The sequence below is a fragment of the Bos indicus x Bos taurus genome, chromosome 18 (genome assembly GCF_003369695.1).
Source record: "Bos indicus x Bos taurus breed Angus x Brahman F1 hybrid chromosome 18, Bos_hybrid_MaternalHap_v2.0, whole genome shotgun sequence".
NCBI classification, from domain to species: Eukaryota; Metazoa; Chordata; class Mammalia; order Artiodactyla; family Bovidae; genus Bos; species Bos indicus x Bos taurus.
Window position 1 is genome coordinate 57,238,275 of NC_040093.1, and position 17,263 is coordinate 57,255,537.

Sequence of the window (17,263 nt, forward strand, 5' to 3'; positions counted from 1 at the left end):
GCGGATTCGATCCCTGGGTCAGGAAGATTCCCTGGAGAAGGAAATGGCAACCCGCTCCAGTATTCTTACCTGTGGAATACCAAGGACAGAGGAACCTGGCGGGCTACAGTCCATGGGATCACAAAAGAGTCGGACACGACTTAGTTACTAAACAACAACACCAAAATTCTCTACTACTTGAAAGAATCTTAATGGATACAATTTCTGTGAATCTGATGAGCTAATAGTATAAATTGTTGGACATCTGTGAAGAATGATAACTGTAAACTGGTTTTTCTGAAATGTATCCACTCTCTGGATATATTATTAGGGGAAAAAATTGTTCAAAAAGGATTGACATGTAAATTAATACTGAGGTCAATTTTTTTCCTGGTCATTTTTATCTTAAAATTCTTGTTCAGACCTTTATAAAATCAACTCACTAAATTGCAGTGGGTAGAAACTAAGGAAGCAATTGTAAAGTTTATGATTTTCCCTTAAAACATAAGTGCTTAGATTTTAAGAGTCCTTGGTGGCACGATGATATTAACATTTAAATTTGCCACATTTCTTCTTATGGGTTATCAACAGGCAGTAAACCTGGGCATCTCTTAGAGATGAATTTCCCCAAAGGATGTCCGTCGTACATACTGCATCCTCAGAGGGATATTTTCTTCCTTGGCTACTGGTCCCAAGAACATATTGCCAGTCACCTCACTAGCCTTCCTCTTCTCCTCCTCTAATCTTTATGCATGCTAGGAAGGCAGAGAAAAGCTGTGTCTTAAGACTACTTGCTACAACCATATCTCAGTCTCCTAAGACTTATGGCTGGATCACACTTGAGGACAAGACAGATAGGATCAGAGAGGAACGATTCAAGAGGCCAACACTGGGGACTCGGCTTTCTTCCTATGGCTTTCATTAATGTTTATATCCCTGGGCTTGAGGTTTTCTTTGTGACTCTGTGTTCTCAGTGAAAATTTAGCAGTAAATGACTTACGTCATATGAGCTTATTGGAGTCTGCATGTGGCAACAGCAGTGTATGAAGTCAAAACTCCTATCCTTTGAGCCATCAAAATGAAGTCTTCTCCAGCCAGGGGTCAAGTCGTGTGTGTGTGTGTGTGTGTGTGTGTGTGTGTGTGTGTGTGTTTGTACACAGAGCCTGCAGGTTTCCATGGAACCAAACTTGTGATGAGGAGAAAAAGATGGGCCTCCCCAGGACACCTTTGAATAAGGATGTCAACATTCCTTTCTATATGGCTTTAAAGTCTTTGGTTACTTCAGCAACAAAGGTTCAATTCAGTTCAGTCACTCAGTCGTGTCTGACTCTTTGTAACCCCATGGACTGCAGCATGAAAGACCTCCCTGTCCATCACCAACTCCGGGAGCTTGCTCAAACTTATGTCCATTGAGTCAGTGATGCCATCCAACCATCTCATCCTCTGTCGTCCCCTTCTCTTCCAGCCTTCAATCTTTTCCAGCATCAGGGTCCTTTCCAAGGAATCAGTTCTTTGCATCAGGTGGCCAAAATATTGGAGTTTCAGCTTCAGCATCAGTCCTTCCAGTGAACACTCATGACTGATTTCCTTTAGGATTGACTGGTTGGATCTCCTTGTAGTCCAAGGGGCTCTCAAGAGTCTTCTCCAACACCACAGTTCAAAAGCATTAACTCTTCGATGCTCAACTTTCTTTACAGTTCAACTCTCACATCCATACATGACTACTGGAAAAATCATAGCTTTGACTAGACAGACCTTTGTCAGCAAAGTAATGTCTCTGCTCTTTAACGTGCTGTTTAGGTTGGTCATAGCTTTTTTCCTAAGGAGAAATTCTTCTAATTTCATGGCTGCAGTCACCACTGCAGTGACTTTGGAGCCCAAGAAAATAAAGTCTGTCACTGTTTCCATTGTTTCCCCATCTATTTGCCATGAAGTGATGGGACTGGATGCCATGATCTTAGTTTGTTGAATGTTGAGTTTCAAGCCAACTTTTTCACTCTCCTCTTTCACTTTCAAGAGGCTCTTCAGTTTCTCTTCACTTTGTGCCATAAGGGTGGTATCATCTGCGTATCTGAGGTTTTTGATACTTCTTCCAGCAATCTTGATTCCAGCTTGTGCTTCAAGTGCAAAGTCAAGTGGGCCTTAGGAAGCATCACTAGGAACAAAGCTAGTGGAAATGATGGAATTCCAGTTGAGCTGTTTCAAATCCTAAAAGATGATACTGTTAAAATGCTGCCCTCAATATGCCAGCAACAAAGGTTAGTCTTCGCATCATTGCTCGCTCATTGATCAGAAGTGGAACTGTAAAAATAGGGGAAACTGGGGACACAGGAAAATATACATAAATATGGAAACTCAGAGACAGATTTGAAAAGATACATGGCAAGTGAATACTCAGGAGCATAGAGAGCCTCATCCATCCATCACCCACCCATCTACCCGTTCACCCATCCATCTATCCATCCAGACACCCACACATCCATTCATCCATCGAAGCAATAAATGAGCTAAGCACCTCCTATTTATCAAGCACTGCCTATGCTCAACATTGTGTGTGCGTTAGTCACTCAGTCGTGTCCGACTGTTTGCCATCCCACAGACTGTAACCTGCCAGGCTTCTCTGTCCATGGAATTCTCCAGGCAAGACCATTGGAGTGGATTCCCATTCCCTGCTCCATAGGAGCTTCACAACCCAGGGATCGAATCCCAGTCTCCTGCATCGCAGGCAGATTCTTTACCGTTTGAGCTACAGGGAAGTCCTGCTCAACGTTGAAGGTACACAAAGACGGAAACGGAAGTCTAAATTGGAGGTGGTTATAGCCGACGATGGCTCAGACGGTAAAGCGTCTGCCTGTAATGCGGGAGACCCGCGTTCAATTCCTGGGTTGGGAAGATCCCCTGGAGAAGGAAGTGGCAATCCACTCCAGCAGTCTTGCCTGGAAAATCCCATGGACGGAGGAGCCTGATAGGCTACAGTCCATGGGGTCGCAAAGAGTCGGACACAACTGAGCGACTTCACTTTCACCACTTCACTTTTCATAACCGATATGCCCTGAAAGGGCTCCCGCGAAGCTGGAACACACGGTTTGGGCACTTCGGGAAGATGCGTGAAGTGAACGCCACACCGTCGCACAGGTGATGGTGGGAGAAACCTGCATACCATAGAGATGCCGAGACCTCCGAGCATCCTAGAGAGGCCGGAAGTGGCTCCAGGAGGCTGGTCCGACGGCTCAGGCGCAGAGCGGGGGTGGCGGTGGGGAGAGGGAGGGGCCTGAGTCGCCCCACCTCGCGCAATCCCGGCGTCGCCGTGGTCTTCTGTCTCTGTGAGTGGCCCCGGGTAGGGAGGGTCGCCCCTCCGCCGGGACCCAGGCGCGGGTCCTAGACTGAGTCCTAGACTTGGTTCTCCCATCAATTCCCTGTGTGACCCTGGCGGGGACGCCTGGGCTTGCACGCGCGTCGGGGTCCTGCGGAGGACGACCTTGTCGGCCTCTACCTGCTTGTCGTGGCGGCCCAGGTGGGACGAGCCCCGTGGCCGCTGGTACGGGGCGCGGTCGTGAGTGATGGCCGACCTGAGTTCACCCCACTTCCCCTCGGATTCCAAGCAGCGGGGCTCAGCGTCTCTTTCTAGGATCGTTGCGAAGGTCTCAAGCACCGGCTAGCTTCTGGTTTTCGTCTTCTTTTTGAAAAAGATGGCAGGCCCCAAGCTCAGAACTTTCAACAGGCATCTGTGTCAAGCTAGACTCCATTTACATTTTTTTTTTATTATAATCGCACTTTGTGGGGGAAAGATTACTTTGTCTTGATGACAGATGATTCTGGTTTTCCATTTAAGTGGCCGTGTAAGGTTCCCATTTAAAATGAAGGTATTTATTGCTAAAAGATAAGGAGTTTTAAATAAAACAGTAAGTACTAGTACCAGAGATAGGGCTGCTCTGGTGGCTCAGTGGTAAAGAATCTGCCTGCTAATGCAAAAGACACGAGTTCGATCCCTGGGCCAGAAAGAGCCCCCAGAGTAGGAAATGGCAACCCACACCAGTAATCTTGTCTGGAAAATACCATGGACAGAGGAGCCTGGCGGGCTACAGTCCATGGGGTCGCAAAGAGCCACACACCATTTAGCACTAAGCAGCAACAAAGTATCAGAGATAGCAGGTGTGACGGAAACTATGAAGGTGGTAAGCGAATGACACTGCGTTGTTCCCAACCCAGCTGGGTCCTCCTACTCTGATTTGTCTTCAAGTCCTTGCTCCAACTCAGCCTCTGTCACCTGCATAATTTGTGGGCCAGTTTTTTGTTTTGTTTGTTTTAGATGCTTTTCCTTTCAACTTGACTAGGGTAAAAATGACGTGCGGCGTTGTGTGATTTTAAGATGCACAACTTGGTGACCTGATACGCATATATATTGTGAAATGATAAGCACAGTGAGGTCAGTTAACATCTCTATCACCTCACAGAATTATGATACTTTTCTTTGTGTGTGGTCAACACTTGAAAGATCTACTCTCGCCTGGCACGCGGGAAGATGGCGGCATCCAGGTGGAGGTCTTGAGATCAGATCTGCATGGAGTTGGCGTCTGGGCCAGCAAGGCGGGGCCTGGCTCACCCTGGGCGGTTCGGCCTTGGGAGCTGTGGGGTCCCAAAGTGGGGAGGGGGAAGAAAGATCTACTCGCCCAGCAGCTTTCAAGCCTGTAATACGGTAATATTACATATGGCCCCCATGCTGTGCATTTGATCCCCAGAACTCAATTATGTCTTGTAACTAGAAGCTTATACCCTTTGACCAGCATCTCCTCATTTCCCGCATCCCCCACCCCCTGGCAACCGCCGTCCTACTCTTTGTTTCTATGAGATCAGCTCTTTTAGAGTCTCCGTGTAATCGGGATCACCCCAGTATTTGTCTGTGACTTATTTCACTTAGCATAATGCCCTCAAGGTCAATTGGTACTGTCACTAATGGTAGGATTTCCTTCCCTTTTTGAGTGGCTGAATAGTATTCCACTGTGTGTGTGTTTGTGTGTGTATACATCACATTTTCCTTATCCATTCATCCTTTAATGGGCACTTAGGTTGTTTCCATGACTCAGCAATTTGAATAATGCTGCAGTGAATATGGGGGTGCAGATACCTTTTGGAGATAGTGATTTCCTTTACTTTGGAGAGAGAGAGAGATATATATATATAGGCAAGGTTCTTGACCTCTGAGTCTTTTTCTCATATCAGAAAAGCTGAGGATAATAATTACCTCAGAAGACTGTTCTGAGGCTTCTGTGGTAAACCTTAAGCCCCTTGCCCATAATACTAAACGCCGACATAGTTGCTATTTTCCTTTTAGCAAGAAGGAAACAGGATCCGAGAGGTTCAGTGACTTTCCCAGGGTCACACAGGGAATTGATGGGAGAACCAAGTCTAGGACTCAGATTTTCTGATTTATAACCTAAAAAGCTTAACCCTGCCTCCCCACTACCTCTTGCCTCTTGGGAGGGGACGGGGCACCTCCTGCCTGCCCTTCTGGAAATTGGAAGCGCCCATTTGACATTGCAGAATGTGTTAGCTGTGAAAGCCCCCATGGGACTCAGGTCACCATAGACTTGGCTGCTTCAGGTCAGGGACTCTGCACAACCCTGAGTGCTTGATGTGGGTGAGGTGTAGGCTGTAGAATCAGATGCATCTGGGTGCCAGTAGATACAGCCCCCTGCTGTCCAGTTCAGTTCAGTCGCTCATCGTGTCTGACTCTGCAACCCCAGGAATTGCAGCACACCAGGCCTCCCTGTCCATCACCAACTCCCGGAGTTCATTCAAACTCATGTCCATCGAGTCGGTGATGCCATCCAGCCATCTCATCCTCTGTCATCCCCTTCTCCTCCTGCCCCCAATCCCTCCCAGCATCAGAGTCTTTTCAATGAGTCAACTCTTCACATGAGGTGGCCACAGTACTGGAGTTTCAGCTTTAGCATCATTCTTTCCAAAGAACACCCAGGACTGATCTCCTTGATAATGGACTGGTTGGATCTCCTTGCAGTCCAAGGGACTCGAAAGAGTCTTCTCCAACACAACAGTTCAAAAGTATCAATTCTTTGGCACTCAGTTTTCTTCACAGTCCAACTCTCACATCCATACATGACCAATGGAAAAACCATAGCCTTGACTAGACAGACCTTCGTTGGCAAAGTAATGTCTCTGCTTTTCAATATGCTATCTAGGTTGGTCATAACTTTCCTTCCAAGGAGTAAGCATCTTTTAATTTCATGGCTGCAATCATCATCTGCAGTGATTTTGGAGCCCCCCAAAATAAAGTCTGACACTGTTTCCCCATCTATTTCCCATGAAGTGATGGGACCAGATGCCATGATCTTCATTTTCTGAATGTTGAGCTTTAAGCCAACTTTTTCACTCTCCTCTTTCACTTTCCTCAAGAGGCTTTTTAGTTCCTCTTCACTTTCTGCCATAAGGGTGGTGTCATCTGCATATCTGCATATCTGAGTTTATTGATATTTCTCCCGGCAATCTTGATTCCAGCTTGTGCTTCTTCCAGTCCAGCATTTCTCATGATGTACTCTGCACAGAAGTTAAATAAGCAGGGTATCAATATACAGCCTTGATGTACTCCTTTTCCTATTTGGAACCAGTCTGTTGTTCCATGTCCAGTTCTAACTGTTGCTTCCTGACCTGCATATAGGTTTCTCAAGAGGCAGGTCAGGTGGTCTGGTATTCCCATCTCTTTCAGAATTTTCCACAGTTTATTGTGATCCACACAGTCAAGGCTTTGGCATAGTCAATAAAGCAGAAATAGATGTTTTTCTGGAACTCTCTTGCTTTTTTGATAATCCAGTGGATGTTGGCAATTTGATCTCTGGTTCCTCTGCCTTTTCTAAATCCAGCTTGAACATCTGGAAGTTCACGGTTCACGTATTGCTGAAGCCTGGCTTGGAGAATTTTGAGCATTACTTTGCTAGCGTGTGAGATGAGTGCAATTGTGCGGTAGTTTGAGCATTCTTTGGCATTGCCTTTCTTTGGGATTGGAATGAAAACTGACCTTTTCCAGTCCTGTGGCCACTGCTGAGTTTTCCAAATTTGCTGGCATATTGAGTACAGCACTTTCACAGCATCATCTTTCAGGATTTGAAGTAGCTCAACTGGAATTCCATCACCTCCACTAGCTTTGTTCATAGTGATGCTTTCTAAGGCCCAGTTGACTTCACAAGTCACATGTCTGGCTCTAGGTGAGTGATCACACCATCGTGATTATCTTGGTCATGAAGGTCTTTTTTATACAGTTCGTTTGTGTATTCCTGCCACCTCTTCTTAATATCTTCTGCTTCTGTTAGGTCCATACCATTTCTGTCCTTTATCAAGCCCATCTTTGCATGAAATGTTCCCTTGGTATCTCTAATTTTCTTGAAGAGATCTCTAGTCTTTCCCATTCTGTTGTTTTCCTCTATTTCTTTGCATTGGTTTCTGAGGAAGGCTTTCTTATCTCTTCTTGCTATTCTTTGGAACTCTGCATTCAGATGCTTATATCTTTCCTTTTCTCCTTTGCTTTTCGCTTCTCTTCTTTTCACAGCTATTTGTAACGCCTCCCCAGACAGCCATTTTTCCTTTTTTGCATTTCTTTTCCATGGGGATGGTCTTGATCCCTGTCTCCTGTACAGTGTCATGAACCTCCGTCCATAGTTCATCAGGTACTCTATCTATCAGATCTAGGTCCTTAAATCTATTTCTCACTTCCACTGTATAATCATAAGGGATTTGATTTAGGTCATACCTGAATGGTCTAGTGGTTTTCCCTACTTTCTTCAATTTAAGTCTGAATTTGGCAATAAGGAGTTCATGATCTGAACCACAGTCAGCTCCCAGTCTTGTTTTTGCTGACTGTATAGAGCTTCTCCATCTTTGGCTGCAAAGAATATGATCAGTCTGATTTCGGTGTTGACCATCTGGTGATGTCTATGTGTAGAGTCTTCTCTTGTGTTGTTGGAAGAGGGTGTTTGCTATGACCAGTGAGTTCTCTTGGCAAAACTCTATTAGCCTTTGCCCTGCTTCATTCTGTATTCCAAGGCCATATTTGCCTGTTACTCCAGGTGTTTCTTGACTTCCTACTTTTGCATTCCAGTACCCTATAATGAAAAGAACATCTTTTGTGGGTGTTAGTTCTAAAAGGTCTTGTAGGTCTTCATAGAACCATTCAACTTCAGCTTCTTCAGCATTACTGGTTGGGGCATAGACTTGGATTACTATGATATTGAATGGTTTGCCTTGGAAACAAACAGAGATCATTCTGTCGTTTTTGAGATTGCATCCAAGTACTGCATTTCGGACTCTTTTGTTGACCGTGATGGCTACTCCATTTCTTCTGAGGGATTCCTGCCCGCAGTAATACATATAATGGACCAGGTCTAGGATCTGTCAAATATTCCTCATTCCTGCTGACATTCTTAGAGAAATGGCTTAGGTTTGCATGGAGTTAATATGGATAGTTTGGGAAGCAGTTGGAAAATACCGATTATAAAACTTTGTGATTAACTTATAAGTATCAGGAATAACTGCAAGACTGCAAGGATCTTTTGTGCAACAAATATCTAGGCAAAAGGAGTTTGAGTGGGTAGCTGGACAAGAAGATCAGGGATAGAATTAACTTCCCTGCCACTGCCGGTAAAACTCAAAACTGCACAAATACCCCTGTTTGGCATGATTGTGTCAACTTTCCCCTTAATGCTGTGCGGTTAATTTTCTTCGCAGATGTGTTTGGCCTTTTAGGTTTTACACCTCACTTCCCTTTTACCTGTACCAGGGTGACTTTCCTTATTGTCTGTAACTACTTGTTCATCATTATGGCTCTGACTGCTTTGTATTAAACACAGATAACTTTCAGATCATGTGTGGAATTTGAGCAGCACCGTTTCTAAACCTTCTAGCCTCAATACGCTTTCCTGGTCTCAGTACAGTAAGAACACAGTTAATTTTGCCTCCGTTCAGTACCTGGCAGTAATTTAAAACACGCCATCATAGGGTTAAACTACCTGGATATATTTTTATCTTCCTTTAAAGTGAATACAGTAAATTTTTATCTTTATGAAAGCTGTCTTCAGTTCTGCTCGCCGTACTCCAGTAGTGCCTAGATTTGTATGTTGCATTTTAATACCAGAAGGTCAGTGGCATCATGCTCTTGAACCCTGGGGCTGAAGGAACTGTGTGCATAAGCTGAGGTTCTTATTACTGATCCTTCGCATTTAATTAGGTCTTTGTAAATCTGAAGTACTCCTAGTCATTTTTATGAGTTTCTTCTCATGACTTCCCTGTGAGATGTCAACCTTATTACCCTCGTTCTATCTTAGTATTATCAAGGGGTCAGGCTAACTTTAAATTTCATTTTTTCTTGTTTATAATTAAGATTCCTGTTTTTTTTTTGGATCGTGTACTTAACCATAACCTGTATCAGCTAAAATGACTCCTCAGATTAAATGTGACCCTCCCCCCCAACCCAGAAGGAAGCAATTACTGAACAAAGCCACATTTTGGAAGAGCCTTAAAGCAATTGAGATTATAAACAGTGGTCTGAGTGCCCAGCCCTGGAAAGAATCAGATGGAAACTAGTAAAGAAATATGAAAACTCAGGCAGCTGTTTGAAGGAAAACCACGCAGACCCTCTTTTCTCCCTTATGGCTTAGTGTTCATGGGAATTTCTTTTGGTTTCCTGCGAAATGTGTTTGCTCCGATTTTTCTGTGCTCACCAGTGCAGGCAGCTGGAAAAGGAGGAGGTGGCTTCTGGGTGGCAGCACTAATGGCTGGTCATCTATGAAGGTTTCACCAGCCGGGTGGATAGGCTTCTCTCATTGCCATTTGTCTTGCTAACTTATTAATCTTTCCTTACTCGTCACCACTCCTCTGACCCTCCAGTTCAAGTCAATTACACAGGTTCTTGCCCCAGATAATTCTGGAATTAGTTGGAAGGTAATGAGGAATAGCGTGAATAGGCCTGACAGGTACTCGGAAGCATTAATAGTTTGAATTTGTACATTCCTGGTGTGATTAGTGTGCACTTGAGCCAGGATTGGCCTGCAGTCTTATGACTGGATGGGAATGTGCAATTTTAAAAACAAAGGACATTGATACACACTGCTGTATTTGAAATGGATAACCAACAAGGACCTACCATATAGCACAGAGAACTCTGCTCAATGTTATGTGGCAGCCTGGATGGGAGGGGAGTTTGGAGAAGAACACGTACGTGTCTGTGGATGGCTGAGTGACTTTGCTGTGCACTTGAAACCATCACAGTGTTGTTAACTGGCTATACTCCAATATAAAATAAAAACTTTTTTAAAAAAGGACAAGAAGAGATTTGGAAGAATTTCTTTTTTCTTTTTCCTTTCCTAAAAAATATTTATTTATTCACTTACTTTCACTGCAGGGTCTTTAGTTGCAGCATGCAAACTCTTAGTTGTGGCATGTGGGATCTAGTTCCCTGATCAGGGATCGAACCCGAGTCATCCACAGTGGGAGCATGGAGTCTGAACCACTGAACCACCAGGGAAGTCCCTGCGAAGAATTTCTGTTGGAAAATTCTTAGCTGGGCTCTTTGAAGCCTTGTCCATTTTCTGATTTCCTTATCGGGGAATTCTTGTGGAGATAGAAAAATATCTTAACCTTTTTTTTCCCCCCTCTGGCATCCTCTTAATGAAAACCCTGTAACCAAACAGAACAGTTCTAAAACCTGTAAGTGCGGTTTTGCTTAAGGGCGTCACCGTCCTTAGACTTCACCTGCTGCCCCTGCCTCATGGTGATCTCAGCTGAGCACACTGGCCCTGCCCCTTCATCACCCCTCACCTAGACTCCTGCCAACCTCCAGTCTCTCCCTCCTCCAGGTAAAGCTTAATCTTTGACAAGGACTGAAGTGAGCCCGCCGTCGTGGACACCTGCAAAGACTCTGTTGTCTGCAGAATAGAGTGCAGGCTCCCCTGAAGGAATCTTGGTTTCTCCATTTTGCCTTTTACTTTAATTTGCAGAAGCCTGTCTCCTCTAGCATACGCTCCGGAATGCAGGAATTCTGTCACATTTTGCTTTATGTCATTTTCATGCCAGAACTTTCCTTTTTAGGAGCTAAGTTAAATGAAAATGGCAGCACTGATTGGCATACACAGCGACAACTCTTGGACACGGCCGGGCCCTGCATAATTTGTGCCCATCATCATTTTACTAAATTGGGTGTATTTCACCATGTTCCAAATCATCCATGAATTCTGCAGATACTTGATGGGCATCCTCTGCATCCGAGGTTGTCTGGTGGGGACATGCCAGTGAGAAAGGCTGAAGGTTTCGGTTCTCATGGCACCCAGATTCTGCTGGAAGGAGATCAGTAGTCAGAAAGGAAACAAATACATTTAGGTAATATGCCATGAAGAAAACAAAGCAGTGTTCAGATAAGGGAGAGTTCTTCAGAAACTACCCTGTGCATCGAGCACTTGAGCAGACCTAAATATTGAGAAAGACGCAGCCTGGCAGGCATCTGGCTTGGCAGCGGTTCACACAGAGGTGAAGCAAGGAGTGCGCGTAGGCCTCAGCACAGATGAGCTTGGCATTATCAAGAGAAGGGAGAAGTTCAGGGGGCTGGAGCGCGGAGTAGAGTCCCAACAAAAGAGTGAGAGGAAGTCAGAGAAGGAGGTTGCCACCAGGTCATGGTGGTGACAGTAAGAAGTCTGGGCTGAAGTGTCACTGACTGACACCCTTCTGTGTCTGGAAGCAGCATCAGTGATAACAAAGTCATGTGATCATGTTAAGCGACAGAATGGACCGCAGCAAGTTTTATGGCTGGCTAGTCCAAATCCGAATGGGAGCGTCCTGCACTCAGAAAATAATAGAAACATAAAGTCGCATATTAAGAGGATGCCGGGCATTCATTCGTGATGGATTTTCCTGTAAGCACAACAATGGCAACTGCTTAGTCAGACCTTGGGACTCCAGCCATCCTTCACATCATTTTGCTCAGTTTTCCTAATTTTCTTACCCTCAAGCCACGGAGACAGTCACTTGCTGAATCTTGTCTTCAGCTGTTACACCAACTGATCTCTGCACGAATGATCTGATTAGCTTTGCTGGTGATCAAAGCTTCTTAGTAGAGTTATCCAGAAGAATCTGACAAGCTTTGTGTAATCCTGTACTTCTGAGAGACCTTATCATGATGTGTGGGAATGTAAGAGAAAAATTGAATCCTTAGACTGTGGAACTCGAAGAAAAGAAATTCAAGAAGTGCTATCCATGGAGCACCTACACTACATCAGGCAGTTTTTATACATGTTCCCGTTCGGTCTCCAGAATCCTGCGAGCTTATTTTTAGCTCTGATGTTTAATGCAGCAACAGCTCGGATGAACCTGTCCAAATGGTAGCACCTTTGGTTGCTTGCAGTCTCCCTAACTAACCACGCTTCTCAGTTGTCTCCACTTACTTGACTGAATGAGAGAAGGTGTGTGTGCGTGCGTGTGTGTGTGTGTGTGTTTAAATGCATTTGAGGACCTGCGAGCTTCCTGTTCCATTTCTTCTTAAGCGGAAAGAGTTGAGTGGCCCACTTTTTGCTTGTTTTGTCTTGTTTTTGAAAGAAAGGTGTCTTGGAGCCTTGAGAAAATAATAATTAGAATATAATTTTAGCATAGATGCGGAGGGAGGGGGAAGCAAGGTTCCCAAAGGCATTGAGCACACACAGTACTTAGAAGATTTCCTGGGTGGGTGAATATGGTTTGCTACATAAAGGACCTTTTTGTCCTTCCCTTCTTTTTCTACTTTTTTTTTTTTTTACATAAAAGCCTGTATTACACTATGCTGCAGTGTGCTGTCTTAAACAAAAGATGTTGGAAATTTGCTTCAGAGTTCTGTCCTTGATTTTTCAGAGGGGGTGGGAGGATGCGGAAAATGACCCTCTGTACCAAATTCGAACAACTTTTCAAAAAGCCTCTAGTGTTTTCCACGGATTAAGAATAATGCTTTCTATTTGGAGAGTGCTTTGTGGTTTTTCAAAGCTCTCCCAGCTACATTATCTTATTTAACCTTCACACTGACCTTGCCAGGCAGTCAGAGCAGATTAGTACTGTTCCTGCTGACACACGGGCAGAAATGTTGTGCAGCCCAAGAAGTGATGAGGTGGGTGGGCAGGAGTCAGCTAATGTCCCAAAGCCATGACGGGAACCCAGGTCTTAGCTTTTCTTTCTGCTGGAGCACACTGCCTTTTTGTGTCTATTAACCCCAAGTAGGGGACCATCGCTTCTGCAGTTGGGTTAGTAACAGTGGTGCATCCTACTTTCTTCATAGGCCCAGTTATCTTTGACTGCCACATATGGATTCCCACAAATCTCCGAAGGAAACAGTCCTCATTACAGGAGGAGGTGGCTATTTTGGTTTCCGGTCAGTGCATCTGTAAAATATGTCCATGCAAGTATTTTACTGGTAGTTGCTGGGAAAAGTATAGCTTTCAACCTACATTAATGCAGTGTAGACTCTTACTCGTTGGTACAGTGTAGACCAGGAATGAACCATGCTGCCCACTGCTCAGATTAGGAAATTGAGAACTATAGATACATTCCACTTGAAGAAAAATTCTTTATAAAGCCATTGAATCGGGGTTGGGAGATAATCATATCACAAACAATTTAAAATAATGGCTATTCTTTCACAGTTACATTATCATTCATAAATATTCTGAAGAATAGATGGTGAGTGCTAGAATGGGGGGAGGAGGGGTTTTCTGGTGGCTCAGTGGTAAAGAATCTGCCTGCAATACAGGGAGCTGCAGGAGATGCAGGTTCGACCCCTGGGTCAGGAAGATTCCTTGGAGGAGGGCATGGCAACCCACTCCAGTATTCTTGCCTGGAGAATCCCATGGACCGAGGAGCCTGGTGGGCTACATTCCATGGGGTCACAAAGAGTCAGGCACGACTGAAGTGACCTAGCATGCATGCATGCCTGGAACGGGGGGCTGGGGGAATGTAATATGTGGACACCACCATCTTTGAAGATAAAGCCTCTCTCACTGTAATTTAAATAAATGTGAAGATGCTCGTTTTTTAATATTTGCATAAGTAAAACTTGTACCAATGAATGTGTAAAGTGAGGAACTCACAGGATAAGCCAAGAAGACTGGGAAAATTATATACTTTTCCAAAGAAAGAGAGAAAGTGAAGTCGCTCAGTCATGTCCGACTCTTTGTGAACCCATGGACTGTAGCCTACCAGGCTCCTCAGTCTATGGAATTTTCCAGGCAAGAGTACTGGAGTCTCTCCAGGCAAGAGACTGCAGGTCTCCCACACTGCAGGCAGACCCTTCACTGCCTGAGCCGTACTTTTCCAAGGCATAGCTTAATAGTGATTTGATCTAACTTTTACTCTTTCTTCTTGCAGCCTTGGCTGTGCTCTGAACCTTCTGGGAGTCCATGTGATTCTGTTTGACATCAGCCACCCTGCCCAGACCATTCCAGAAGGCATCCGGTTTATACTAGGAGATATCCGCTGTCTCTCTGACATAGAGAACGCCTTCCAGGGTGTCGACGTGGCTTGTGTGTTCCATATCGCATCTTACGGTATGTCAGGGCGCGAGCAACTGAATCGAAGCCTGATTGAAGAAATCAACGTGGGGGGCACAGACAACATCCTCCAGGCATGCAGGAGGAGAGGGGTGCCAAGGTTAGTGTACACGAGCACTTTCAATGTCATCTTCGGAGGGCAGGTCATCAGAAATGGAGACGAATCTCTGCCTTACCTGCCCCTTCACCTCCATCCTGATCACTACTCTCGGACCAAATCTATCGCTGAGAAGAAGGTGCTGTCAGCCAATGGTACAGCCCTGGAGAGGGGTGGTGGGGTCTTGAGCACCTGTGCCCTGAGGCCAGCTGGCATCTACGGGCCTGGAGAACAGAGGCACCTCCCCAGGATAGTGAGCTACATAGAGAAGGGCCTGTTCAGGTTTGTGTATGGAGACCCCAAGAGTCTGGTGGAATTTGTCCACGTGGACAACTTGGTGCAGGCTCACATCCTGGCCTCAGAGGCCCTGAAAGCCAACAAGGGCCACATTGCTGCTGGGCAGCCCTACTTCATCTCAGACGGCAGGCCTGTGAACAACTTTGAGTTCTTCCGGCCTCTGGTTGAGGGCCTGGGCTACAAGTTCCCGTCCACCCGCCTGCCCCTGACCCTCATCTATTGCTTCGCTTTCCTGACAGAGATGACCCACTTCATCTTGGGGCGACTCTACAACTTCCAGCCCTTCCTCACCCGCACCGAAGTTTACAAAACTGGCGTCACACATTACTTTAGCCTGGAGAAAGCCAGGAAGGAGCTGGGGTATGAGGCTCAGCCGTTTGACCTCCAGGAGGCAGTCGAGTGGTTTAAAGCCCATGGTCACGGCAGACGTCCTGGGAGTTGTGACTCCAAGTGTCTTGTTTGGGATGGGCTGGTGATCTTACTCGTGGTTACAGTGGTTCTCGTGTGGCTGCTGCCTTCCGTGATCCTGTCGATGTGAAGGAGGAGCTGTACTGAGGTGGTACAGTACACCACTGAAGTTGTTATATATACTGAGGTGGTTTTCATGAAACACACGTTTTAAAAATAGAGAATAGATACCTGATGTCAACCTTTGGATCTTCAAGTCGCTACTTAAGAATAGATTCTTGGGGGACTTCGCCCTGGCTGTCCAGTGGTTAAGACTCTGAGTTTTCAGCGCAGGAGGTATGGGTTCGATCTCTGGTTGTAGAATTAAGATCCCATGTGCTACACAGCACAGCCAAAAAAAAAAAAAAATTGATTCTTGGATTAAGTCTTCATTTCCTACCTCCTTGCACAGATCCTGAAGGGAGAAAACAGAAACCAGGATAAGTTTGAGATTCGGATCCTTGGGTCTTCCTCCTTCAGACATGGACAGTAGACGTCATTCCAAAACCCATAGAGCTAAACTCCCTCAGATGGGAAATGTCTTACTTGAATTTCTCAGAAGCCAAAAATGTACTTATCTTCATTCCATACGTTTTGCATTGACTTCACAGAGGTTGAAACACTGATATGGGAATGGCAAAATGCTAACAGGCTTGCACTTGTGTGAAAAACAACAAGTTGAGCTACTTCCCCGCAGCCCAAGCCTCTGAGGAGATGGTCACTTTTGCAGGGGAGGCGGTTGCTAGTCACAGTGTATGTTCTAGGAATGAGTTTTTGCCCTTCATGACATAAAGGTATTATACCTGTGTGACCACATGGTAATGTTTGATATTGAAATGAATAGACCTTTATCTTACCTCCCAGGATTCTTTAGAGGGTTAAATTGGATCAGGTATATAAAGTGCCACTCACCACACTTACAAGCCATTATTTTTATTAATATTATTATTACACATTCCTTATGAGGGTTTTCTTCCTCAGGGTATTCTGTTCAGAGGGTGCTGTTGCTACTGACCTTTCTGGAATACCTTTGTGACGTGCCCTCAGAGTCTGTAACAAGTGTGCTTAAATATATTCAGTGTTGATAAAGTTGTGGTCTCCAAGGAGAGATTGAAATCTGGGAAACAGCTAAAAATCTGATGATTGATGAGAATATTCAAGCTAATGATACCATTTGCAATTAAAAAATAAAACATAACTCTCAACTAATAGACTGGTTTTCTTCTGGGGAGAATTTCCGTTCTCTGAAGGCCTCTTCCAGTGAAGAATGTTCTGAACAATGGTGGCATTGTCCGGGCTCCCACGGGGATTGCTGTGGCAGACATTCAAGTTGTACTGTCACATGGGGACCGAAGTGCAGAGAAGACAGTCTTCACCCATTCTCTGATTCCAGCTACAGAAAGGACAGCATTCCTAGGCTGTAAGGACAGATGGCTGTGGAAAGTCGTGTTAGATCTGGTCTGAGAGTATTTGTAGGAGGAGGGTGCTGGATGAAGAGGCCCTGGTGCATCTTGCCTGGGCATGTTGGAAAAAGTGCTTAACTTGATACCAGAGGATCTGCCACCATGAATATCTTGTATGGTCTTTTAACCAAGTAACTGCAGCCTCTGTAGGGCCTCAGTTGCCTGCCTTGGGAAATAGGAATGTATTTGCCCTTTCTATTAACCCACCTTTGGGCTTTTCAAGTGGCACAATGGTAAAGAATCTGCCTGCCAATACAGGGGACACAAGAGACACAGGTTCAATCCCTGGGTCGGGAAGATCCCTTGGAGTAGGAAATAGCAACTCACTCCAGTATTCTTGCCTGGAGAATCCCATGGACAGAGGAGCCTGGCAGGCTACAGTCCATGGGGTTGCAAACAGACACGACTGAGTGACT

General features: G+C 45.2%; 1 protein-coding gene across 3 annotated transcripts; it reads left to right on the plus strand.

Annotated features, from left to right (window-relative positions):
- The first annotated feature begins 3,197 nt into the window (after nt 1-3,197).
- On the plus strand, nt 3,198-16,593 carry SDR42E1 (short chain dehydrogenase/reductase family 42E, member 1). Of its 3 annotated transcripts, none has more exons than XM_027513940.1 (3): nt 3,198-3,302; nt 13,277-13,369; nt 14,362-16,593. In XM_027513940.1, the coding sequence occupies exons 2-3, from the start codon at nt 13,302-13,304 to the stop codon at nt 15,473-15,475; spliced, it is 1,182 nt and encodes a 393-aa protein (XP_027369741.1). In that variant the 5' UTR covers nt 3,198-3,302; nt 13,277-13,301; the 3' UTR covers nt 15,476-16,593. The 3 variants fall into 3 exon arrangements, with proteins under 3 accessions (XP_027369741.1, XP_027369743.1, XP_027369742.1); XM_027513942.1 differs by lacking the exon at nt 3,198-3,302 and adding an exon at nt 3,325-3,620; XM_027513941.1 differs by lacking the exon at nt 3,198-3,302 and adding an exon at nt 10,465-12,356.
- The last annotated feature ends 670 nt before the right edge of the window (nt 16,594-17,263 follow it).

Coding starts and splice junctions, on each gene's coding strand:
- SDR42E1 (XM_027513940.1), top strand. CDS start 13,302: ATGGATTCCCACAAATCTCCGAAGGAAACAGTCCTCATTACAGGAGGA. Junction 13,370..14,361: donor GGTGGCTATTTTGGTTTCCG/GTCAGTGCATCT, acceptor TTCTTCTTGCAG/CCTTGGCTGTGCTCTGAACC.